This window comes from Mustelus asterias, chromosome 10 (genome assembly GCF_964213995.1).
Source record: "Mustelus asterias chromosome 10, sMusAst1.hap1.1, whole genome shotgun sequence".
Taxonomy (NCBI): Eukaryota; Metazoa; Chordata; class Chondrichthyes; order Carcharhiniformes; family Triakidae; genus Mustelus; species Mustelus asterias.
Genome location: NC_135810.1, coordinates 96563455 through 96591389, shown reverse-complemented (window position 1 = coordinate 96591389; position 27935 = coordinate 96563455). Strand labels below are relative to the sequence as shown.

Here is a 27935-nt window from a genome sequence, read left to right as displayed (position 1 = left end):
GGAGCTGTGCAGGACCTGATTCTGGGGAATGAAGCCAGACAGGTGGTTGAGGTGGTGGTGGGGAACATTTTAGTGATCACAATCACAACATGGTACAATTTAAGCTTGTTGTGCAAGGAAATAGAAAACCTTAAAAAAAAAACGTTTTGGATTGGGGAAGAGCGGATTTTAGTAAAATAAGACAGAATCTGGCCAAGGAAGACTGGGAACAGCTACTAATTGGAAAATCTACAGAAGAGCAGTGGTGGGCATGCAAAAAGGAAATGGGGAGAGTGCAAGCCCAGCATGTTCCCTCAAGGGTGATAGGTAGGAATAACAAGTCCAGAGAACCATGGATGACCAGAGATACATAGAGAAGAAAAAGAATGCGTTTTAAACAGTACAAGGAGAGTAAATCAAGTGAGGTACATTAATGAGGTATAGAAAGTGCAGGGTGGAGCTTAAGAAAGCAATTAGGAATGCAAAGAGGAGATATTAAAAAACTCTGGCTGGTAAAAGTAAGGAAAATCCCAAGATATTCTGTAAGTATATCAACGGGATGAAGGTAACCAGGGAAAGAGTATGGCCCATTAGGGACGAAGGGAGCAATCTGTGGCTGGAGCCAGAGGACATTGGTAGAGTGCTGAACGAATACTTCATATCCGTCTTCACCCAAGAGAATGAGGACAATGGGATGGAATTCAGGCAGAGAGATCGTGAGGTTCTTGAGCAAATTGACATAGGGAAGGACAAGGTGCTGGAGGTGTTGGCAGGCTTAAAAGTGGATAAGTCTCCAGGTCCGGACAAATGACTCATGGATAGAAAGCTGATTAGCAGATAGGAAGCAAAGAGTTGGCATAAATGGGTCCTTTTCTGATTGGTAGTCAGTGACTAGTGGGGTTCCACAGGGATCTGTGCTAGGACCCCAACTGTTCGCATTATATATTAATGATTTGAAAGAAATAACTGAATGTATTATCTCCAAATTTGAAGATGATACAAAGTTGGGTAGGAGGGTGAGCTATGAGGAGGATGCAGAGATGCTTCAGTGTGACTTCGACAGGCTGAGTGTGTGGGCATCTGCATGGCAGGTGCAGTATAAATGTGAGGTTGTCCACTTTGGTAACAATAATAGAAAGACAGATTATTACGTTAATGGATGTAAACTGAGAGAGGTGGATACTCAACAAGACCTAGGAGCCGTCGTGCATCAGTCGCTGAATGCGCGCAGGTACAGAAGTCAATAAAGAAGGCAAATGGTATGTTGAGAGGATTTGGGTATAGGTATAGGGATGTTTTGCTGCAATTGTATGGAGCATTGGTGGGGTCACATCTGGAGTATTGTGTGCAGTTTTGGTGTCCTTATCTGAGGAGGAATGTCCTTGCTATAGAGGGAGTACAGTGAAGGTTTCGCAGGCTGATTCCTGGGATGGCAGGTCTGTCATGTAAGGAGAGACTAAGTTGGTTAGGATTATATTCACTGGAGTTTAGAAGAGTGAGGGGGGGGTCTCATAAAACTTATAAAATTCTAACAGGGTTAGACAAGATAGATTCAGAAATAATGGCCGTGATTTTCCCATCGCGACCCGCAATTTTTCTGGCGGGTCATGGTGGGAGATGTGCATCGCTGGCCTTGTTCTGGGATTTGCGCATGCGCCGGGAGCCAATCAGACCATGCTGGAAACTGGTGGGAAGGCAGGTAAGTCATTTGAATCTGTTTTAAATGTATTTTAAATATGTTTTCAATCTAATTATTGGGAACTTTCCGGTCCCGATTGAATCACCTACCCCGCCAGGAGTACTTCATTCCGGCAGGGTTTAGGCTAGCTCCCCACGTTCGGGGAACTAGCGGGAGACCCCGTTGGAATGAAGGGGGGGCAATCGGGGCCCCCCAGGGAGTCGGGCGGTGGGTGGGTGGTGCCCCCTGGGCATGGGCACCCTGGCAGTGCCAGACTATGCACCATGGCACTGCCCAAGCAGCAAAGTGCCCATGCCCAGGGGGCATCTTGGCACTGCCCATCGGGCAATACCAACGGGGCAGGGCCTAGAGGCGATTGGTGGGGATGGGGGGTCCCGCTGCCACTCTGCCGACAGGATCGGTCTGGGATGGACGGAGGGCAGTGATTGGGGAGCGCTAGGGTGGTCTGCCGGGGGGTGGCGGGAGGGGCCTGCCTCCAAGAGCGGGCCTGACCCCAGGGGGTATCAGCGGGGCGGGGGGGGTGGGGGCGGGGGGGGGGGGGCTGCCGGGGTGAGGGGGGGGTGGGAGGATCTCGTCACTGTTGGGGGGGGGGGGGTGGACTGTACATTGGGGTGCTCCAGGACGGGGAGGGTCAGGACTGGCACGGGAATTGCTGTGGGGTCCGCGACCAGGCTGTGGGTTGGGCTGGAGGGGCAGCAGTGCGGGGATCCGGGCTGGCTAGCAATCAAGCATGCGCAGAGTTCCGGAACTGTCAGACTCTGGCGCGAATAGGCCCCACCCCCTGGGTTTTTAATGATATTCACGACTGGGACCTGTGCAGTGCACAGAGTGGAGAGATTCGGCTGAGAAGCTGAACTGACAAAACAGTCGAGATCTAGAACGGTTTTCCCGCCAATTCAGCGCTTTTGGGAGAATCACGGCCAATGTTCCTAATGGTGGGGGAGTCCAGATCTAGGGGTCATATTTGTGGATAAGAGGTAAACCTTTTAGAATTGAGGTGAGGAGAGATGTCTTCACCTAGAGGGTGGTGAATCTGCGGAATTCACTACTACAGAATGTTACTGAGGCCCAAGCGGTGTCTGATTTCAAGAAGAAATTAGATATAGGTCTTGGGGCTAAAGGGATCAAGGGATATGGGGAGGAAGGGGGAATCAAGATATTGAATTCAATGATCAGCCATGATCAAAATGAATGGTGCAGCAGGCTCAGAGGGCCGAATGGCCTACTCCTGCTTCACGTTTCTATGTAATTGTGCCCTTGGCTGCTGTGGGAGGCAAGAGACGAGATTGCAGGTGCTCGATTCAAATTTTCAATTCCTCTCTGGCCACAGGGGAGGCGCCAGATGACCGGGAAACAGCTAATGTGGTTCCGCTATTTAACAAGGGTTGTAGAGATAAACCAGGGAACTGCAGACCAATGAGTCCCACGTCAGTGGTAGGGAAACTATTAGAGCATCTACCCCTACTTGGAGAGGCAAAGCTTGATTAGGAATGGTCAGCATGGCTTCGTCAGAGGTAGATCATGCCTAACAAATTTGATTGAATTTTTTGAGGAGGTGACCAGGTGTGCAGACGAGGGTAGTACAGTCGATGTAGTTTATATGGATTTCAGCAAAGCCTTTGACAAGGTCCCACATGGGAGACTTGTAAAGAAGATACATTCACATGGGATACAGAGTAATTTGATAATGCGGATTCAAAATTGGCTCAGTTGAAGGATGATGTGGAGATGCCGGCGTTGGACTGGGGTGAGCACAGTTAGAAGTCTCACAACACTAGGTTAAAGTCCTCACCCCGGCAGCCCCCCCCCCCCCGCCCCCACCCCCCCCCGCCCCGCTGATACCCCCTGGGGTCAGGCCCGCTCTTGGAGGCAGGCCCCTCCCGCCACCCCCCGGCAGACCACCCTAGCGCTCCCCAATCACTGCCCTCCGTCCATCCCAGACCGATCCTGTCGGCAGAGTGGCAGCGGGACCCCCCATCCCCACCAATCGCCTCTAGTATCTGGATGAGCACTTGGCACATCATAACATTCAGGGCTATGGGCCAAGTGCTGGCAGATGGGATTAGGTGGGAGTTCAGGTGTTTCGAGTGTGTTGGTGCGGACCCGCTGGGACAAAGGGCCTCTTCAGCGCTGTCTGATTCTATGATGTCGGACAAGAAACATGACAAATCAGAGGAAGCAGAAGGATTGAGAGAAATAATGAGAAGGTGAGGGAGGTCTTGTGGCACAGTGGGTCATGTCACTACCTCTGAGCCAGAGTCCAGGTTCAAATCCCACTTCAGGGCTTGATGACTACAGAGAGTATGTTCATAATACTTCCAAATAGGTTGATTATCAGCCTGTAAGCCCTTCCAATACGGTTGACAGCAGGCAGTAAGAACGAGGAGAGCTTTCTGGTCAGCCATACTGCAGAAGGAAATGGCAAATCACAGCAGTCCTTTGCCAAGCATAATCATGGACCAATCCAATGGAAGCCCATGGTCACCTATGCCCTCTTAGGGCATAGGACCCAAAGGAGGAGGAGGAGTGCTGAGGTAAAGCTAGCTATCGTCAGCATACACGTGGAACCTGAAGTGTTTTTGAACAAATAATACTGAAGAAAACATTAGTCTTTTTTTGATTAGTAATAACCTTGTGTCCACGAGCAATCATGCCAGTTTGGAAGCACAGATATATTTCTTTAATCTAGTGAGGGAAATTATTGCTCCCTCAGTTAAATGTTACGAAACCTAAAATCATCATAAATATAGATTTTCCTTCATCCTTGTTACCATCATGCTTTATGAAATGAGAGAGTGAGACAGGAAATTAGGAAAACTAACTCTTAAACAATGACTGATCTAATAAATTATCTGTCAAAGGAATGACCTGCTGGCAGTCTCCTTTTGTTACCCCATCAAATATTAGCATGACCCAAACATGTTACCACCTATTTTTTATTCAAAAGTTACAAAGTAGATAAAGATTGTGATTTAAAGCAATTTGTTGTTTGCGTCTCTTGGGTGATTTAGGTACATACTATCTGCACTTTGCTGATGGCTTTAGTGAAATGAATTTCGCCATTTGGTTGCATCTAATGGCTAGATAAAATTGTGAATCAGCATAAAACCAGATCGACCACTCAGCATCGGCCTGGGCATTGAATTAGGTGCACCACAAAGGCAAACGCAGTCCAGTTGACCCTGCAAAGTTCTTCTCACTAACATTTGGGGCTTGTGCTGAAATTGTAAGAGCTGTCCTGGACGCTAATCAAGTAACATGACAGTTATATTTTGGGTGGGTCAAAGTCCATCACTGTTAGTGGCTTAGCAGCATCACTGCTTGCCAAGCTGGCTGAGTTCTGAAGGACATAATTATCAGATTGGGCTCGGCATAGATGGTGAGAGGACCAACATGTGGGAAAAGCCACAAACCTGTCCTCACCAATCTATTTTTCACAGATGTATCTACCCATGGCAGCATTGATAAAAATAACCACTAAACACACCTCGTGGAAGTGAAGTCCCATCTCCACATTGATGACACCCTGCAATGTGCTGTGCAGAAGTAGCACTGCACCAAACCTAGATCTAGTAGCTCAAAACATGGCTATCAACAGAATTAGAATTGTTTTACACCACAATTTATATAATCTCATAGCCTTGCATATCCCTCACTCTACCATCGCCATCTGCAGCAAGCTTGGGTCCAATCTTGTTTCAATAATGAGTGTCGAAGAGCATGAAGAGTAGCGCCATGCATCTGGACACAGCATACCTGGACAGTTATGGGGAGATGGTGGCGTAGTGGTAATGTCACAAAACTAGTGATCCGAAAGCCAAAGTTAATGTTCTGGTGACATAAGTTCAATTCCCACCTTGGCAACTGGTGGAATTTGAATTTGATTATTAATAAAATGGACATTGAAAGCTAGTCTCAGTAATGGTGGCCATGAAACTATCATCAATTGTCATAAAAACCTATCTGGTTCACTGATGTCCTTTATCTTCCCTGATTTGGTCTACATTTGACTCCAGATCCGCAGTAATGTGGACTGTACTCTGAAGTGGCCTAGCACGTCCCTCAATTCACAGATGGGCAATTAGGGATGGGCAGTCTTTCAGCAATGCTTACATCCCACTAAAAATACATATAAAATATATTTCCACACTGTCGGGTTGATACCAGTTTTGCACTTTTGCTGGAATAATTTGGCTAGAGATACAGCTAGTTTTAGAACACTGTTTGTTAGCACTGCAGCTGGAAAGTTGTTGGGTTCCATTATCTTTGCCAAATCCCATATGTTCAGCTATCATTTGTTATCATCATTAACTTCAAACGAACATCTGTGATAGTGGAAACTTAAGACCATGATGGTTCATGCACTCAGAACCCCTAACTGAAGATGACTCAGGTTCTGGGTTCTTACAGTGTTGGGGTTAGGGATGTTCTTGGAGCCTTCACACTAGTAGTTCAAGAAGGTGTCTATCACCACCTTCTCAAGAGAAATCCGAGATGGCCAGTAATTACTGGCCTTACCAGTGATGCACATATCCTGTGAATTAATATTTTTTAAACAAATCATTCTGTAACTAACTTTGATTAAGCGTTTCTCTGCAAGCTATTGCTAACTTCTGGTTTTACATTCAAAATATTTCGCTGGATGAGTCACATATGCAAAACAAACCTAAAACTTGACATGATTCCTCATATATTGTCTTAAGAAATTGTATTTTTTAGAATATTATAGAACTCTTATAGAATTAGTAGGTATGTTATACGGCTTTCTGGTAGAAAGCCACTTTCCTTCTCCCTATGGGAAAAAGACATAAGGTTCCAAGAAACATTGAGGTCTCCTGAATCAGGCTTCCATGTTGATGTTCCAAAGTCAATATGATAGTGGCTTATATCCTTTGGCATCTGTAATGCAAAGGCTCAAAAGCTTGGTCTGTAGTTTTTTGCAAGGTTAATTCTGGGTGTCATGAAACTGTTAGGGTAGAATTTTACGAGATGTTTTCAAATTTATTCGAGCGGGTGTGAAACCTGGAGAGTTCCAGGTCCGTTTTTTGGGCACGTTTTCAGGCCCAATCTTATGCACTCTGTCACTAAAATTTTGGACGAGTCCGGTTCTCGCTACAGAAGGCAGTGCTTAACACACCCGACAGCCTGTAGAGGCAGATATCCCACATGTGTAGACCTCTGGTGTTGCACATGCGCATTAACAGTAGCAGGCATCTGACAGTCAAAAGGGGGCCGTCAGGCCCCTGCTACTGCAGGCAGCTACAAGTAGCACCCCTCCGCAATCACGGGGGCCCGCGGCCTGAGGTGCAGCCTGCACCGCCCCCTGACTGATCACGGAACCTCTCCCTCCCCCACCGATTGCGGCCCCACCGTTCTCACCCACCGATCGCATGCAGAGTGACAGTGGCCCCCTCCGCCCACAGGCCAGCCCCACTGGTCCTTCCCCCATATGCCCTGCCCACACACAGGCACCGCCTCGCCACTGCCCCCACGGACCCCATCTCCCATTAACCCCCCACCCCACAGACCCCGTTCCATTGGCCCCACACACCTACACTGCCCAGTGGAACTGCCCTCACAAGCCCATCATCCCATTGGCCCCATCCCCTGGCACTGTCCAGTGGGCATTGCCCAGGCGCAGAGTGGACATTGCCCAGGTGCCAGGATGGCATTGTCAAGGTGCCAGGCTGGTAGTGCCAGTCTGACACTGCCCAAGGGGCACCCCCGCCTTTCCCTCGGCCTCTCCGAGGGGCCTCAATGGCCTCCAGTTCCAACACGACTGTTCCCCGTTCATGGGGAGCAGGTGTTTTCCACGCCCGGACAGAACCTCTCCCGGCAAGGCCATAAAGGCAAGTGAGCCCAGACAATTGGGCGCCGGGCTCACTTTACACATTCAAAGCACCTATTTTAATAAATTTAAATAAATTAACCAGCCCATTCCCGGCTAGAGGTTGACCACGACAGAAATCTGGGTGTCATAAAACCAGGCCAGTCACAAAAACCAGCGCCATTCGTGCTAGCCACTTTACACCTGATTTTATGGCATTTTCCGGCCACAAAACGGGCATAAAGTGGCGGTGAGATCCTGCCCTTAACCTCATGTTAAACATTGCTCTCTGCATGGCAAACAGCATCACTAAAGAACATAAACAAGTATAAATGTAAAACAGGTGGCAAACAAAACTACATTCCACTCACATTCCAAAGAAAATACAAAGTGCTAAATTCTGATTTGCAAATTTAAAAATTATAGCCCATGTTTGCAATAACAGGATAAGCAAAACAGATGCACTTTATAAATCTTACCTGGGTTGTGGTGGTGGTTTGAATCTTTTTGATTTCCTTCCCTGCTTCTTTGCCATCATCAGATCTGTCAGTGTCAGATACTGTACTGGCAGCATCTAAATTACTAGCAGCCTTTTTTGAAGACAGTTCTGAATCAATGGGTGTGCCAATCATTTCAGTATATTCCATTACTTTTGGAACAATTCCGTCAGATTCAGACAGGATACTCATTTCTTCAAAATTGGTTGAGATTTTGAAATCCTTATCCTCAATTATAGATTTTGGACTTGTAATGTCTGAATTACTAGTCATATGAGCTAACAGCCCCAGATCGTCATTAGCACTCATATGTATTTGATTCTCTGCCACATTTGTAATGGAAAGATTGTCAGTAGTAGGCAATTCAGCCAGTAGTTTTTCCTGTTGGCTTGTTGTTTTATCAAAGAGAAATGAGGTACTATTAACAGGCTCATCATCCTTTTCATCCACCAGTGATATCAAGGGACCACTGTCTCTTTGTTCCCTTTGTTGAGGAATGGAAGTGCTATTAATATTGTTCTGAAGTTTCTCAACAGCAGAGGTATAAACATTGTCCAACAAAGATTCTACCTCCACCAGGTTACAATTCTCTGTAACTACCAGCGTCTCAGGTGACAGGTCTAGATCATCAAGTTTTACTTCAGTGGCGTCTACCTTCTCAGCTTTGATATCCACCAAGAGATCATGAACCTCCACATGAACTCCAGTTGTTGGTCTGTCTGAACCTCCTGCTCCATTACTGGATATTCTTGCTTCAACTAGGAGATTTCTAGAATCTGTGTTGACAGGATAGTCAGTTTCACTTTCTGGGCTCTGAGTCTGGGAACCATCTTCAATTTCTCTGATCTCTATGCCTCCTTTGGATCCCACGGCTTGAGCTGAAAGGCCAGAAATTGTGCTGACGCTACCTTTTTTTCCTTTTTTGATGTTCTCTTCTTCTTGCCTTTGATACTCTTCATACATCTTGGCTAAGTATTCTTTGTGAGCTTCATAGGTGACCTTCGGAAACAGGCATGTTAGTTATAATTAATCAATGGTGGTTACATATATCAAAAGGATCAAATCATTCACATCTGTTTTAAAACAATCTGCTTGCGATTCTGCAAAAGTGCAATTAAATCTGAATTACAAATAGTACCAAGGATTTTGCCTCTTAACTACAATGATCATCAGTATAAAACATTTTAATCGAAAGAAACACATACAGGTCGGGAGTTAAAGAAAAACCTGAAGTCCTTCTACTTGTAAAACTATTAGGAATCATAATTTTACTTTGTCAGTTTATATATATAATTTATATATATCAGGAATGTAAATCACAACTGAATCAAAATTAAACATTGCCACAAAATAGATTTGTCACACAATGCACTCGATGTATGACAGATCTAATTTCACAGGTTTGCCTTCAGTCCAAAATAAATCTTTTAGCAATACCTTAAAAAGACCTGTTAAAAATGGTGCAGTACACTTCTAGTTAGTTAGCATAGTAGCAATTAATCTTTCCAAAAAATCTTGTACCTCTAGCCAATATTTCACCTTGCTATGAGACTTTTCTTAAGGTGAAGGTGTGTTGTTTTGTAGTACAAGGATCTGGTACGAAAATACTGGAGATGGTCCTAGTAAGCTCCGCAGGCCGAGGCTTTTTCTAACATTAAATGCCCGTTACTGTCATCTAACTTATTGGCCCATTTCTACCTTAAGAAAGAACTTCTATTAACTTCCTGTACGGGATTGGTGTGGAGCTTATACATCTCTGAAAAGACAGGATGGAAAAGCCCATTGTGTATATTTTCAGGACCCTTTGGATAAGGAAGGGTTGGTGATCTCCTTCCCTTTTTGATTAAGAGTATTTCATTAGCAGTTTTCCAATCCTCTGGGACTTTTCAAGAATTTAAGGATTATTGGAAGATTACTACCAGTGCATCCACTATCACTGCAGCTATGCAGAGTTTTTCTGCCTCATAAAAACCAACCTGCCAACTATTACTGCAACTGGGAAATTGACAAAGAACAATTCAATGCCGGAGAACAGAATAAGAGAATGAAAAGAGACCCAGATGCCAGACCAGCCTCCAATTCAACAAAGTTTAGCTGCAGTGACAGAGCCCAGTAATCAATAGTGAGAATAAGATATGAAAGGGTTATAAGGCCTCTAAACTATCTCAACCTTTGAATTCAGAGACTTGAGGGGGAAATAGGGTAGCAGTAAGGATGTAAATAGATGGGGTAAACTGGATAACTTGTAAATATGTGAGATAAAGACAGAGAGGGTTGTAATTATTCATGAATAATCCAAGTCCAAAGATGTGCGGGTTAGGTTGATTGGCCAGGTTAAAAATTGCTCCTGAGAGTCCTGAGATGCGTAGGTTAGCGGGATTAGCGGGTAAATATGTGGGGGTAGGGCCTGGGTGGGATTGTGGTCGGTGCAGACTCGATGGGCCGAATGGCCTCCTTCTGCACTGTAGGGTTTCTATGATTCTTTCTATGAATGCCCACATTCTCAACTTTGCCTCTCGCCTGAGGTGTGGTAAACCTCAGGTTAAGGAGAGAACAGCCTACGGCCAACTTTACCTTAGTATAAGGGTCTGGTACATAATGGGATGATGTGGGACTGAGTATAGTAGTGCCCACACAGTGATGTGAGAGAACATATGACCCGCACCAAGGGGTCTGTGTTGTGTTGGACAGAGCCGTGTGTAGATGGTTAAACACTTCATTTCTTCTCTTCAAAAGAGAAGATACTAGAAGGGGAGATATTTAAATTGCACATTGTTAATAAGAATAGAATATTTTAAGTCTATTATCCTATCTCCTCCTGAGTGGAGGACAATGTGAGAAATGAAAACTTAGCATGAATAACACAATATCAACTATTAAATTCGAATACAATGGGGAAAGACAACACTATGCAATCCAAGACGGAAGTGTAGCTGTAGCAGCTAGACAGTATCAAAGATACAAGCAGAATTTGATTTAATATCCATAGTATATTGGTTTAGAGCTTTTAAAAAAAAAATACAGAACATGCTGAAAGGAAAATGTCAAAATAATACAACTGATTCGCATTATAATCAAGACATGGAATGAACAGTGTGAGGAAAGAGCTAAGATGACAAGACAGCCATATTGCAATTTTTGTAATTTACCAGAAGAGGGTGACAATGAACTGCCCACGACATTGTGCATTATATATTTATAGTCTTCAGTTCGTAAATGTTTATTAGCAGTCAGCTGAACTTTATCAAACCATTGTAGGATAAAGTTATTGCTCTCAATTACAAGCTACGTCACTGTTCATTACTCTAGTGTCAGGACAACAGGACTTATACATGGAAATGGAGCCTAATAGAAGACAATAGAAAGGACCTTTCAATAGATTAATAGGAATGCACTTTACAACAGAATTTGAACATTTACTTTTATAGACAACCTCTGCCGATTTATTGAAATTAATTTTACAAATGAACAAACCCTACCTTGGAATGAGCTATTGAGAGAGTATCTACCCAAACACGCCAGCCGCCCCATTCATACTTAATTGCATGATACAGGAGAATACGGAAAATGTTGTACACCATCTCTGTGATTTTCTGTTCATCTGAGCATTTTGGATTTATGTATCCAAGGGAGAACATCCAATCTTGCCAAACGGAACACTGCAAGAGACACCTAAAAAAAACACAGTAGAAAAGTGCTTTGATAAAATAGATTTCAATCAATGTACTGTTAGTTTCATCATCAACATCTGTGTCTAATCTGGTAAACCTACAAGAACATTCCTTGGTCATGCACATAAAGTTCAGCTATGGTTGCTTATAGATACATATATCGGGATACATCTCAGGAGAACCACACCTTTCAGCTCGGCCTTAATTTTAGTAGCTAGCCTCGCAACTAAAATACTTTACGCATCTTTAACTTCACTATATTGTTCAATAGTGTGAAAAATTAATTAAATAGAACAGACTTTGGAAAATGAGCTATAATTTTTGTAATTGTTCCTCATCAAGAAATTGATGCAAAGAATGTTGATTTTGAAAGAGATTATAAGAGGTCGTGTTTAAAGTTGGGTTAATAACAGAATGGAGGGCTGAAGCGACATCAGGGGCCGGGGTTGCGATTCTCCCAAAGCAAACAAAGTGCCCAGAGGGCAGGAATACGGGAGTTTTTCCCACCGTTTTTTGGGCGAGATGAGTGGAACAACTTTCCGGGACTCCGTATATGAGTGGGCTACTGCAGATGTGCCGATCTGTCAGTGGAGAGATCGGTGCATGTGCACTACTCCCCCATTGCCGGTCTCCTGATCGCCTGCTTCACAATGTCATCTCCGACCCCCCTTCTCCCGATTGCCATGACCTCCACCCCCCTGATTGGCGGCCTCCGTGAGCCTCCATCCCCACTTCCAACCCAACCAGGGTGCCCAAGGGGCATCCCCCCTGCCCCAACTCCCAGGGAGGGCCTCTGTCCCCACCAGTGGGATGATCATGCCTAAACCCCGTTGATGGGGACCAGCTTTAATCCCTGCTGGTGGGAACCTCTCCAAGTGGGAGTGGGAGAAACTAGTAAGCCCAGCGGACACCACCCCAGGCTAGCTAATGATATTGAAATGTCAATTTCAATATGGTAATCAGCCTCACACTGATTTCCGCCGCGAGGTTGAATACATTAAAAAAAAGGTCCGAGAAAGTCGGCAATTGGCTGGACGCCGATCCTGCTACAGGCCCCCCGCTGAGATCTCCCGGCCAGCTGCACTACTTGAGCAGCGCAGTGGGCCATGAGAATCGCCCCCCCAGGATCTGTTTGCAAATACCGTCATGTATGCAGCAGGGAATTTGGTACGGTGATATTAACAAACTACTGCCGTTTGGAGAGTTGGGTGGACAATCAACAGTTGCAGTTTGATGCTGTTCAGTGTAAAACCACACAGTTGAGAGACAATTAATGGATTATTTAGAAGGAAGATTAACTTGTGGTATGCTGATTAGCTACACCGAGAGTATTGTATAACTTTTGGAATTACTACAGGATGTTGTGAACTGAGCTGGAAAAGGTATAGAGGAAAACCACTTGACTGATTAAGGGATCACAAATAATCCATCGAAAAACAGACTGCCAGAATTGGGAATCTTCACGTAGAGAAAAATAACGGGAATACGATTGCAGTAATACCTAAGTTCCGAACTGAAAATGAAATATTGTAACCAAAATGTCATGAGTTGACAGGAATTTGGTGTTCCCAATATCTTATTAAATTTAGTAAATTATTTTTCAAATTTTAATCAGTATTAGATATGTATAGAAGTACATATAAGTTGACACAGAAACAAGCCATTTGATACAACCAGTTGCTGTGGGTGTGTAAACTATACCTGAGCAAATAATTTGAAATGCACATAGATAGGTGTCCAGGAAATCAAGGAATGAAAGAAATAAAAACAAAAAAATTAAAAAATGTAGTTCATTAAATATGGAGAGGCAGAAAATATGAGAAAAAAGTACAGAACAGGTCAAAAATTTATTTTCAACAAGGAAAATTTGAGAGGACCTAAGCACACAAACATCATTGGACAAGCTCAACTAAATTTATTTGCCATGCAGGTTTATTAGTTATTGAAATACATAAAATATATGTAAAAGTCAAAAGGTATACATAAATCAGTCCGTGTCAGCTGTGTTACATACCTTCTGTTTTCCCGACTGTTACTGAATAATTTTATCATATCCGATAAAAATAGACGTCTAACTTCCATCAGCTCATTGCTTGGTGTAGAATTTTTCAACAAAGTGGCAACCACCTTGAGAATCACTAAAAGAAAGATATAGTAAGTTACACATGAAATTACATATAGATATAAATAAACTGTAAGTGATTTGCACATATAACATAAATCAGGTAGGCCCTGGGCAGAGCATCAAACCACCTGAAAAACTCAATGGGCAGGAATTTCCGGCCTTGCTCGTCATGAAACTAGAATATCCTGCCCAAGGTCAATGGCCTTTCCATGGTCTGCCCCTTGCCCGCTCTGACTCCCATGGCGGGCGGGACGGTAAAATTCCAGCCAATGTGTATCCTGTACTATTTGAGGCCATGTTAATCTTAAAATCTGTGTGTATTTGTTCAGCAAAGGGGGAGTAAGGGAGTACTGTAACATAATCCAATCTTTCATGTTTATTTTTCCTTGCTGTTAATAATAATTTAACAGTCCCGTGACTCTATTCATCCACCTTTTCTAAATAAAGTAGAAGTTACAGTCTTTTGAGCCAGGGTTCTATTCTGGGATCTTCCCATTCAACTATTACATCAACTGGAATCTTAAGTTTTAAGTTTATTTATTAGTATGACAAGTAGGCTTACATTAACACTGCAATGAAGTTACTGTGAAAATTCCGTAGTCGCCACACTCTGGCGCCTGTTTGGGTACACTGAGGGAGAATTTAGCATGGTCAATGCACCTAACCTGGATTACTAGTCCAGTGACAATGCCACTACACCACTGCCTCCCCACAATGCCATTGCATCCCACTATCCAACCAGTGTTCAGTTCTGAATACTGATGACAGTGATGGTTCATCTGGGGAGTGCAGGCTGAGCCAAGACCATGGTACCATGGGTGGCTCAGCTGCAAAGAGGGAGTATAAAAAACGACTGGCAGCCAACATTAAAAGGAATCCCGAAGTCTTCCACATGCATATAATAGTCAAAGGGTGGTTAAAAAGAGGAGTAAGGTCAATTATGGAACGAAAAGGGCATATGTGAAAGGAGGCCTGGGGAATGGCTGAGGTATTAAATGAATATTTTACATTGTCTTAACCACAGGAAAATATCTTACCCAAGTCACAGTGAAAGAGGAGATAATTAATGCGCTAGAAGAATTTAAAATTAATAAAGAAAAGGTATTAGATAAACCTCCGAAATTTAAAGGACTTGATAAGGTGCATCCAAGGAGACAGAGGAAAGCGAATGTGGAAATTGGAGCCAATGGTCTTCCTTCAATTCGCGGTGGTGCCAGAGGACTGGATAATTTTAAATGTTACACCCGAGATCAAACAGAGGCATAAAGATAAGCCCAGCAACTACAGGTCTATCAGTTTAACTTGGGTCAAAAATAGAAAATGCTGAAAAATCTCAGCAGCCAGGTCTGATAGCATCTGTGGAAAGTGAATAGAACTAATGTTTTGAGTCTTGATGACCATTCGTCAGAGCTGCACCGACTTATTGAAGAGGGAACCCAAGTCCCTTTGTACATCTACACTTTCTAATCTCTCACCATTTAAGAAATACTCTGCCAAAGTGTTTAACCTCACATTTTTCCATATTATATTTCATCTGCCATGTTATTGCCCACTCAATAATCTATCCAAATCCCCTTGGAGTTGCTTTGCATCTTCCTCACAACACACATTATCACCTAGCTTGGTGTCATCCGCAAACTTGGAAATGTTACATTTGATCCCCACATCCACATCATTGATACATATTGTGAACAGCTGGGACCCAAGAACTGATCCTTATGCTACCTTGCTTCAATTTTGCCAATGAAACTTCTGTGGGGAACTTTTTCAAAAGCCTTCCAAAAATCGAAGTTCACTACATCCATTGATTCCCCTTTATCAACTCTGTTGGGAAAATCTTCAAAAAATTCCAACAGGTTCTTCAGACATAATTTCCCATTCATAAATCTATGCTAACTATGCCCAAGCAGATCATTATTATCTAAGCCTTCATTTATCACATCCCTTATAACAGATTCCTCCTGCATTGCAGTTCGCCGTTTTCTCCTTCCCACCCTTCAAAACAGTGGGGTGACATTTAATACCTTCCTGTCTACAGGAAATGTCATGATGTGGAGATGCCGGCGTTGGTCTGGGGTAAACATAGTAAGAAGTCTCACAACACCAGGTTAAAGTCCAACAGGTTTATTTGGTAGCGGCACGGTAGCACAGTGGTTAGCACTGCTGCTTCACAGCTCCAGGGTCCCGGGTTCGACTCCCGGCTCGGGTCACTGTCTGTGTGGAGTTTGCACATTCTCCTCGTGTCTGCGTGGGTTTCCTCCGGGTGCTCCGGTTTCCTCCCACAGTCCAAAGATGTGCGGGTTAGGTTGATTGGCCAGGTTAAAAAAATTGTCCCTTAGAGTCCTGGGATGTGTAGGTTAGAGGGATTAGCGGGTAAAATATGTGGGGGTAGGGCCTGGGTGGGATTGTGGTCGGTGCAGACTCGATGGGCCGAATGGCCTCCTTCTGCACTGTAGGGTTTCTATGATTTCTATGATTTCTATGAAAAGTCACTAGCTTTCGGAGCGCTGCTCCTTTGTCAGGTAAGTGGGAGTTCTGTTCACAAACAGGGCATATAAAGACACAAACTCAATTTACAAAATAATGGTTGGAATGCGAGTCTTTACAAGTAATCAAGTCTTAAAGGTACAGACAATGTGAGTGGAGAGAGGGTGAGTTAAGTGAGTTAAGCACAGGTTAAAGAGATGTGTATTGTCTGCTGCCAGGACGATTAATGAGATTTTGCAAGCCCAGGCAAGTCGTGGAGGTTACAGATAGTGTGACATGAACCCAAGATCCCGGTTGAGGCCATCCTCATTTGTGCGGAACTTGGCTATCAGTCTCTGCTCAGCGACTCTGCGCTGTCGTGTGTCGTGAAGGCCGCCTTGGAGAACGCTTACCTGAAGATCCAAGGCTGAATGCCTGTGACTGCTGAAGTGTTCCCCAACAGGAAGAGAACACTCTTGCCTGGTGATTGTCGAGCGGTGTTCATTCATCCGTTGTCGTAGCGTCTGCATGGTCTCCCCAATGTATCATGCCTCGGGACATCCTTTCCTGCAGCATATCAGGTAGACAACGTTGGCCGAGTTGCAAGAGTATGTACCGTGTACCTGGTCGATGGTGTTCTCACGTGAGATGATGGCCTCCGAGTCTATGATCCGGCACGTCTTGCAGAGGTTGCTGTGGCAGGGTTGTGTGGTGTCGTGGTCACTGTTCTCCTGAAGGCTGGGTAGTTTGCTGCGGACAATGGTCTGTTTGAGGTTGTGCGGTTGTTTGAAGGCAAGAAATGGGGGTGTGGGAATGGCCTTGGCGAGATGTTTGTCTTCATCAATGACATGTTGAAGGCTCCGGAGAAGATGCCGAAGCTTCTCCGCTCCGGGGAAGTACTGGACGACAAAGGGTACTCTGTCCACCATGTCCCGTGTTTGTCTTCTGAGGAGGTCGGTGCGGTTTTTCGTTGTGGCGCGTCGGAACTGTCGATCGATAAGTTGAGCGCCATATCCTGTTCTTATGAGGGCATCTTTCAGCGTCTGGAGGTGTCTGTTGCGATTCTCCTCATCTGAGCAGATCCTGTGTATACGGAGGGCTTGTCCGTAGGGGATGGCTTCTTTAACGTGTTTAGGGTGGAAGCTGGAGAAGTGGAGCATCATGAGGTTATCCGTGGGCTTGCGGTACAGTGAAGTGCTGTCCAAGAATGCAACTGATTCCGGAGAGTAGTCCATGGTGAATCTGATGGTGGGATGGAACTTGTTGATGTCATCATATAGTTGTTTTAGTGATTGTTCACCATGAGACCAAAGGAAGAAATTGTCATCGATGTATCTAGTGTATAGCATCGGTTGAAGGTCCTGTGCAGTGAAGAGGTCTTGTTCGAACCTGTGCATGAAGATGTTGGCATATTGAGGTGCAAATTTGGTCCCCATGGCTGTTCCGTGTGTCTGGATGACGAACTGGTTGTTGAAGGTGAAGACATTGTGGTCCAGGATCAAGCAGATGAGTTGTAAAATTGCATCTGGAGACTGGCAGATGTCAGCGTTGAGTACTGAGGCAGTTGCAGTAATGCCATCGTCGTGGGGGATGCTGGTGTAGAGTGCCGAGACATCCATTGTGACGAGGAGTGCTCCTGGTTCAACTGCTCCATGTGTGCTGAGTTTCTGTAGGAAGTCCGTCGTGTCACAACAAAAGCTGGGGGTTCTTTGTACAATGGGTTTCAGGATGCCCTCGACGTAGCCAGAGAGGTTCTCGCACAGGGTCCCATTACCCGATACAATGGGACGGTTGGGTGTGTTTGCCTTGTGTATCTTCGGGAGGCAGTAGAGATCTCCAACGCGGGGAGTACGTGGGATGAGAGCACAGAGGGTACTCTGAAGGTCCGGATCAAAGGTCTTGATCAGTCTGTTGAGTTGATGGGTGTGTTCTTTAGTCAGATCTGCGGGTAACTGTCTGTAGTGTTCCTCGTTGTTCAGTTGTCGGTACACTTCTTTGCAGTAATCCGTTCTCTTCAGTATGACGATGGCCCCTCCTTTGCTGGTTTGATGATAATGTTGCGGTTGGTCTTGAGAGCGCGGATGGCGTTGCGTTGTGCTTGGGTGATGTTCAAGGCTGTCTTGTGAGTGTGGCTGATGAATATGATGTTGACGCACCTCCTGACGGCTTGGGCATACATATCAAGTTGAGGGCAGCGGCCTTCCGGAGGAGACCAATTCGACTCTTTCCTCTTTGGTTGCTGCACTGCGGATCTCTCTGTCGGCTGTTCCGGTTCATTGGCTGTCTCATTGTGTTCGCTGTTGGCCTCTTGGGGTTTGTGGAAGAACTCCCGCAGCCTCATTCGCCTGATGAATTCCTCTGTGTCTGCTGCGAGACTGATGGGGTCTATTTTGGTGGTGAGAACACCATCCACCAGGTACATGGTACATACTCTTGCAACTCGGCCAACGTTGTCTACCTGATATGCTGCAGGAAAGGATGTCCTGAGGCATGGTACATTGGGGAGACCATGCAGACGCTACGACAACAAATGAATGAACACCGCTCGACAATCACCAGGCAAGAGTGTTCTCTTCCTGTTGGGGAACGCTTCAGCGGTCACAGGCATTCGGCCTCTGATCTTCGGGTAAGTGTTCTCCAAGGCGGCCTTCATGACACACAACTCAGAGTCGCTGAGCAGAGACTGATAGCCAAGTTCCACACACGTGAGGACGGCCTCAACCGGGATCTTGGGTTCATATCACACTATCTGTAACCCCCACGACTTGCCTGGGTTTGCAAAATCTCACTCACTGTCCTGGCTGGAGACAATACACATCTCTTTAACCTGTGCTTAACCCTCTCTCCACTCACATTGTCTGTACCTTGAAGACTTGATTACCTGTAAAGACTTGCATTCCAATCATTATTTTGGAAATTGAGTTTGTGTCTTTATATGCCCTGTTTGTGAACAGAACTCCCACTTACCTGACGAAGGAGCAGCGCTCCGAAAGCTAGTGGCTTTTGCTACCAAATAAACCAAATTAACCTGGTGTTGTGAGACTTCTTGCAGGAAATGTCCCAGGATCGATAGAATTTTCGAAGATGATCACCAATGCATCCACTGTCTCCATAGCTCCCACTTTCAATATACTGAGGTGTAGAATACCAGATCTCAGGGACGCCTACCAATGAATATTGCCCCTTGCTGTTTCTTAGCTCCATCCAAACAGATTTCACATTTTGTTCATCCAATCTGACATCCTCCTTTACTGATTCTATCCTTTATTGTTAGCACAACAGCACCTCCTTTACCTTTTTGCCTGTCCCCCCCTAAATATTGAATACCCATGATATTCACCTCCCTGTCTTGGTCACCCTGTTGCCGTGTTTCCGTAATGCAATTAAATCATACCTATTTAACTCTTTTTGTGTCACAATTCATCTACCTTGCTGTGAATTTTATATGGATTCAGGTAGAGTCTTTTTAACATTATTCCAATTTCTCAGCGTAGTCGATCATCATCTTTGTTTTGCCTGCCTTCTAAATTTGCTTGATACTTTTCTACTTCTTTTACATTACTTCCAATTTGAGCTACCCTCAGGTTCCCCTGACAAGATGGTTTAAACCCTCCCCAACAGCACTAGCAAATCTTCCTGCGAGAATATTAGACCCGATCCTGTTCAGGTGTAACCCGTCTTTCTTGTACAGGTCCCACATGCCCCAGAACCGGTCCCAATGCCTCAGAAATCTGAAGCACTCCCTCCTACACCAATTCTCCACGTGTTCAATCACTCAATCCTCCTATTCCTATGCTCACAAGCACATGCGCTGGGAGTAATCCTGAGAATACTGCTTTAAGCCAATGCTTTTAATTTCCTTCCGAACTCCCGAAATTCTGCTTTCAGGGCCTATTTCCTCTTCCTCACATGTCATTGGTACGATTGTGGACCATGACTACTGGCTGTTCATTTTGCCACAGAAAAATGTCCTACAGCTGCCCCGTGACATCCTTGACCCCAGCACCAGAGAGACAGCACACCATCCTGCAGTCACTGAAACACATATCTCATCCTCTATCAAATCCCATAGTACTACTTTCTACCTGTTCACTTTTCCTTCTCCCAGCCTGCACAGCAGAGCCACCCCTGGTGGCACAGACTTGGCTATGGCTGCACTCCCGAGAAACCTTCGCCCTCACCAGTATCCAAAATGGAAAACCTATTCGCAAGTAAAACAGATGCAGGGGAGTCCTGCATTACCTGCCTTCTTCTTTTAGGCTGCCTGACAGTCATCTATTCCCTCTCTGTCTGCACACTCCTAACCTACAGTGTGCCCACCTCCCTAAATATGTTATCGATGTAGTTCCATGCCTCACTGATGTATCACAGTAACTCCAACACCACTTGAGTTTTGAAAGTCAAGCTTCTGCAGCCGGTGACACATCCTCCAGATGTGTTCATCTAAGACGAATGTGGGATGTACATTCCACTTGGTCAACCGACCCTGCTTTACCAAATGTCCAGGGTTACAGGGAGAAGATGGGGGAACAGCACTAGGTGAACTGCTCATTTGCAAAGCTGTGCAGACGCAATGAGCCAAATGGCTCCTTCTGCACTGTAGCAATTCTGTGATTCTGTAGAGGCTGCTGGAGAGGATTGAGATGCAGATTTTGGGGAATCAGCCTTTAAAAGATGATCATGGTGCACGATGATTTCCTGAATGCATTTAACTGCCTGAATTCTGCAATGTAGCAGAGTATGTGTGGAGCCCATTACCAATGAATATGCATTTCTAATTCATGGCATGAATACTTAACAGTCATACGTGAAGCATGCAGTCACCTTAATACACTGCTGTTGTGCCTTCACTGCAGGAGTCTGTGGCACCAATAATACCCCTCTGGAAGCTTTATACGGGGGCCAAAAAACCTTTTGGACTTAATCGTCACCTCCATCAGACGGGAGACTCAACGGCTAGATTGATCAGTCAAATCACTAATATCCTACAATTTTCTGTCCCACAGATCAGTAGGTGTCCTGAACCATAACCTGATAGCAGAGACTATCATGTCTCTGGAATCATGCCTACGAATGGAATATGACATTATCTGTCAGTATGCCATCACGTCTAGATCCCATGAGCCCCTGAATGAATGGCCAATCTGATGTGAGTAAGTCAGCTGATGCAGTCTGTCTTGGCAAGATGTTTCAGCCACACCACTGCCCTCCATCGTTGCTCAAGCTGAGCTTGTTATGAGCCTTTCATGTTGCAGCCCTGGGAAAGCACCTGTAGTGGTATAAATATAAGACGAGCATGAGGACCTTGCAGAAGGGTGAGAACTAGTGTGCAGGCATTTGTGTGATGCTCTTTGAAATCTTAGAACATAGAACATTACAGCGCAGTACAGGCCCTTCGGCCCTCGATGTTGCGCCGACCAGTGGTACCAACCTAACGCCCCTCTAATCTACACTATTCCAATATCATCCATATGTTTATCCAATAACCATTTGAATGCTCTCAACGTTGACGAGTCCACCACTGCTGCCGGCAGGGCATTCCACGCCCTTACTACTCTCTGAGTAAAGAACCTACCTCTAACATCTGTCCTATATCTCTCACCCCTCAATTTAAAGCTATGTCCCCTCGTGCTAGCCAACACCATCCGAGGAAAAAGGCTCTCACTATCCACCCTTTCTAATCCTCTGATCACCTTGTATGCCTCTATTAAGTCACCTCTTAACCTTCTTCTCTCTAACGAAAACAACCTCAAGCCCCTCAGCCTTTCCTCATACGATTTTCCCACCATATCAGGCAACATCCTGGTAAATCTCCTCTGCACCCTTTCCAACATTTCCACATCTTTCCTATAATACGGCGACCAGAACTGTACGCAATACTCCAAATGCGGCCGCACCAGAGTTTTGTACAGTTGCAGCATGACCTCCTGGCTCCGAAACTCAATCCCTCTACCAATAAAAGCTAACACACCGTACGCCTTCTTAACAACCCTATCAACCTGGGTGCCAACTTTCAGGGATCTATGCACATGGACACACAGATCCCTCTGTTCATCCACACTACCAAGTATCTTACCATTAGCCCAGTACTCTGTATTCCTGATACTCCTTCCAAAGTGAATCACCTCACACTTTTCCGCATTAAACTCCATTTGCCACCTCTCAGCCCAGCTCTGCAGCTTATCTATGTCCCTCTGTAACCTGCCACTTTCCTCCGCACTGTCTACAACTCCACTGACTTTAGTGTCATCCGCAAATTTACTAATCCATCCTTCCACGCCCTCATCCAAGTCATTAATAAAAATGACAAACAGCAGTGGACCCAAAACAGATCCTTGCGGTACACCACTAGGAACTGAACTCCAGGATGAATATTTCCCATCAACCACCACCCTTTGTTTTCTTACAGCTAGCCAATTCCTGATCCAAACCACTAAATCACCCTCAATCCCATGTGTCCGTATTTTCTGCAAAAGCTTACCATGGGGAACCTTATCAAACGCTTTGCTGAAATCCATATACACCACATCAACCGCTTTACCCTCATCCACCTCTTTGGTCACCTTCTCAAAGAACTCAATAAGGTTTGTGAGGCACGACCTACCCTTCACAAAACCGTGCTGACTATCCCTAATCAAATTATTCCTTTCTAGGTGATTATAAATCCTATCTCTTATAATCCTTTCCAATACTTTGCCCACAACAGAAGTAAGGCTCACCGGTCTATAATTACCAGGGTTGTCCTTTCTCCCCTTCTTGAACAAGGGGACAACATTTGCAATCCTCCAGTCTTCTGGCACTGTTCCTGTAGACAATGACGACACAAAGATCAAAGCCAAAGGCTCTGCAATCTCCTCTCTAGCCTCCCAGAGAATCCTAGGATAAATCCCATCCAGCCCAGGGGACTTATCTATTTTTACCCTTTCCAGAATTGCTAACACCTCCTCCTTATGAACATCAATACCATCCAGTCCAACAGCCTGCATCTCAGTACTCCCCTCAACAACACTGTCCCTCTCCAGTGTGAATACCGACGAAAAATATTCATTTAGTGCCTCTCCTATCTCTTCAGACTCCACGCACAACTTCCCATGCCTGTCCTTGACTGGCCCTAATCTTACCCTAGTCAGTTTTACTCCTGACATACCTATAGTCAGTTTTACTCCTGACATACCTATAGAAAGCTTTAGGGTTTTCCTTGATCCTACCTGCCAAAGACTTCTCATGTCCCCTCCTGGCTCTTCTTAACTCTTGCTTTAGGTCCTTCCTGGCTAACTTGTAACTCTCAAGCGCCCTAACTGAGCCTTCACGTCTCATCTTAACATAAGTCTCCTTCTTCCTCTTCACAAGAGATTCAACCTCCTTAGTAAACCACGGTTCCCTCACACGTCTGCTTCCTCCCTGCCTGACAGGTACATATTTATCAAGGACCCGTAGTAGCTGTTCCTTGAACAAGTTCCACATTACAATTGTGCCCATCCCCTGCAGTTTCCTTCCCCAACCTATGCCAGCTAAATCTCGCCTAATCGCATCATAATTTCCTTTCCCCTAGCTATAACTCTTGCCCTTTGGTATATACCTATCCTTTTCCATTGCTAAAGTAAACGTAATCGAATTGTGGTCACTGTCACCAAAGTGCTCACCTACCTTCAAATCTAACACCTGGCCTGGTTCATTACCCAGTACCAAATCCAATGTGGCCTCGCCTCTTGTTGGTCTATCTACACACTGCGTCAGGAAGCCTTCCTGCACACACTGGACAAAAACCGACCCCTCTAAAGTACTCGAACTATAGCTTTTCCAGTCAATATTTGCAAAGTTAAAGTCCCCCAGTACAACTACCCTGTTACTTTCGCTCCTATCCAGAATCATCTTTGCAATCTTTTCCTCTACATCTCTGGAACTTTTCGGAGGTCTATAAAAAACTCCCAACAGGGTGACCTCTCCTTTCCTGTTTCTAACCTCAGCCCAAACTACCTCAGTAGACGAGTCCTCATCAAATGTCCTTTCTGCCACCGTAATACTGTCCTTGATTAACAATGCCACACCTCCCCCTCTTTTACCACCTTCCCTGCACTTACTGAAACATCTAAACCCCGGAACCTGCAACAACCATTCCTGTCCCTGCTCTATCCATGTCTCCGAGATGGCCACAACATCGAAATCCCAGGTACCAACCCATGCTGCAAGCTCACCCACCTTATTCCGGATGCTCCTTGCATTGAAGTATACACACTCCAAACTGCCTTCCTGCCTGCCATTACACTCCTGCGACTCTGAAACCTCATCCATGACCTCACTACTCTGAACCTCCTGTACACCGGAGCTACAATTCAGGTACCCACCCCCTGCTGAATTAGTTTGAACCCTCCCGAAGAGCATTAGCAAATTTCCCTCCCAAGATATTGGTACCCCTCTGGTTCAAGTGCAGACCATCCTGTTTGTAGAGGTCCCACCTACCCCAGAAAGAGCCCCAATTGTCCAGGTATCTGAATCCCTCCCTCCTGCACCATCCCTGTAACCACGTGTTCAACTGCTCTCTCTCCCTATTCCTCTCCTCACTGTTACGTGGCACGGGTAACAAACCTGAGATAACAACTTTGTTTGTTCTAGCCCTAGCTTCCACCCTAACTCCCTGAATTTCTGCCTTACATCCCCATCCCTTTTCCTACCTATGTCTTGAGTGCCTGTGTGAACCACAACTTGGGGCTGGTCCCCCTCCCCCTTAAGGATATCGAAAACACGATCCGAGACATCGCGGACTCTGGCTCCTGGGAGGCAACACACCAACCGCGAGTCTCTCTCGTTCCCGCAGAATCTCCTATCCGTCCCTTTAACTATGGAGTCCCCAATGACTAATCCTCTACTCCTCTCCCCCCTTCCCTTCTGAGCCACAAGGACAGACTCTGAGCCAGTGACCTGTACACCATGGCTTACCCCTGCTAAGTCGTCCCCTCCAACAGCATCCAAAAGTGTACTATCCCCAATTTCTACGACATTTTTTGTTTATATGGGTGGCATGATGGCAGTGTGGTTAGCACTGCTGCCTCACAGCGCCAGGGCCCGGGTTCGAATCTCGGCTTGGGTCACTGTCTGTGTGGAGTTTTCACGTTCTCCCCGTATCTACATGGATTTCCTCTGGGTGCTCCGTTTCCCTCCCACAGTCTGAAAGACATGCTGGTTAGGTGCATTGACCCGAACAGGTGCTGGAGTGTGGCGATTAAGGGAATTTCACAGTAGCTTCATTGCAGTGTTAATGTAAGCCTTGCTTGTGACTAATAAATAAACTTTATATGCAGATGGGTATAACACTACAATACTACTTAACATAAATATCAATCTTGGTCTTTGGGCATTCAGCTTATTTGAGGATGCAAGGGCTGGGAGACAAGATGATGGACTGACTGTTAATTCACAGGAGAAGGGATTGTTTGTCTGAAATGCTCTTCATGAGTTGCTGCCAAAGATCTCTATTGGACCATCCTGCTTCAATCAACATCCTCTATGACATCAGTGTTCACAAGCTCATCTTACTGAAGATTCTCTCCCAGGCATCCCCATCCAAGAGCAAAGATATGCGGGATGAGATTGACTGCCCTTGACATCAAGGCAGCATTTGACTGAGTGTAGCGTCAGGGAGTCCTGATCAGGGCAAAACCGAATCAATGCAAATCAAGGGGAAAACTTTCCATGGTTGGAGTCATACCTAGCACAAAGGAAGATGGCTATGATGATTGGAGGTCAATAATCTCAGTGCTAGACATGCTGCAGAAGTTCTTCAGGGTAGTGTTCGAAGCACAACCATCTTCAGCTGCTTCACCAGTGACCTTCCCTCCATAATGTCAGAAATGGGGTTGTTCATGAATGATTGCACGACCTTCAGCACCATTCACAATGCCTCAGATACTGAAGCAGCCCGTGTCCAAGCAAGACAATATTCAGGCTTGAGCTAATAAGTGGTAAGTAACATTCGGGCCTTACAAGTGCTGGGCAATGATCATTTCCAAGAAGGGAGAATCTAACCATCTCCCCTTGACATTGAATGGCATTATTTTGTTGAACTCCCTAGCAACAACATCCTTGAAGGTAGAGTGTATGAGACTTGGCACTCAACCTCTGCTGTCAGTAAGCCGGATAAGCCAGAAACTGAACTGGACCAGCCACATAAATACAGTGCCTACAAGAGCAAGTGCGAGACTGGGAATTCTGTGGAGAGTAACTTTCCTCCTGATTCCCCAAAGCCTCTCCATCATCTACAATGCTCACATCAGGAATGTGATGGAATACTCTCCACTTGCCTGGATAAGTGCAGCTCCAACAATACTCAAGAAACGCAACACTGTTCAGGCAAAGCAGCCCGCTTGATTGGCACCTCGTCCACCATAATAAAAATTTACACACAGTGGCAGCAGTTTGTACCATCTACAGGATGCACTGCAGCAACTCGCCAAGGCTTCTTTGACAGCACCTTCCAAACACGCAACCTCTACCACTAGACTGAAAAGTCAGCAGATGCATGGAAACATCACCACCTGCAAGTTCCCTTCCAAGTCTCATACCATCCTTGGAACTATATCACTGCTCCTTCATTATGGCTAGGTCAAAATCCTGGAACTCACTTCCTAACAGCACTGTCAGTGTTACGTTTCCAGACTCAAGTATTTAATTGCTTTCTTGGCAATTATAATTTTTCTTTCCCCTCGTGCAATCCAACTTGTTGCACTCAATTCTCACAGGTCTAACCCTGACATTGTTCTTAAACCTGCTGGCAAGGGTTTTATCCGGCTTACTGACAGCAGAGGTTGAGTGCCAAGTCTCAAACACTTCTTCCTACCTCTCCCTGAACCATGATCCACCACCAAACATCAAGCTATTGGTTCCAGAACCAACCTGACCTCATCTCTTTTTGAGATCTTCCCTCCACAGCTTCCAACCTCATAGTCCCTCGACCCTGAACAGCCTGCTTATTCCGCCTTCTTAAAATCTACAAACAGGACTATGCTGGTATACCCATCATTTGTCTGTTCCTGCCCCACTGAACTTATTTCTTCCTATCCTTACTCTATTTTTACTCCCCCTGTCCAGTCTCTTCCCACTATACCCTCAAGTCATTTCAGTAATTTCCAGTTTCTTGGTACAAACCCCTTTCTCTTCAGTAGGGACATCCAATCTCTCTTCTCCATCCCGCACACAGGACTGTCTGAGAGCTCTGCATTTGTTCCTTGAACAGAGGTGTACCAGTTCCCATCTACCACCACTCATGTCCACCTGGATGAACTGGTTTTCATTGAACAACTTCTCCTTTAACTTGTTTCACTTCCTGCAAATAAAAGCTATACCTATCTTTTTGTGGGACATTAATGTTCCAGTCCTACTCAAGCCCACTCCTCCAACTCTTTGCCAGTACATGGATGCATGTATAGGTGCTGTTTCTTGCTTTTGCCCATATGAAGAGAAGGCAGATATACTGAACAGTGATCTGAGGTAAATTTTGTTGGGCTTTCCTTTTCTGAAACTATTTAACATAGGTTCAAACTATTAGTACTTACGGTTCAAGCAAGATGCACCTAAATGATGACACGCATGATAATAAGCCTTTGGAATTTAGTCCAATCCTCAGTGCCTTATTCAGGATTCTGAGCCTAGCAGAATTCTAAGAGATTGATAATGA

General features: G+C 45.2%; 1 protein-coding gene across 14 annotated transcripts in view; it reads right to left on the bottom strand.

Annotated features, from left to right (window-relative positions):
- The window catches only part of nbeaa (neurobeachin a), an 812689-nt gene that overhangs the window by 535233 nt on the left and 249521 nt on the right, over positions 1-27935 (bottom strand). For all 14 annotated transcript variants that reach the window (XM_078222243.1, XM_078222244.1, XM_078222247.1 and 11 more), the window contains 3 exons: positions 13688-13811; positions 11482-11674; positions 7985-9001 (listed from right to left, as the gene is read on the bottom strand). In XM_078222243.1, coding sequence (XP_078078369.1) covers positions 7985-9001; positions 11482-11674; positions 13688-13811 — 1334 coding nt within the window. The remainder of the gene's footprint in view (positions 1-7984; positions 9002-11481; positions 11675-13687; positions 13812-27935) is intronic.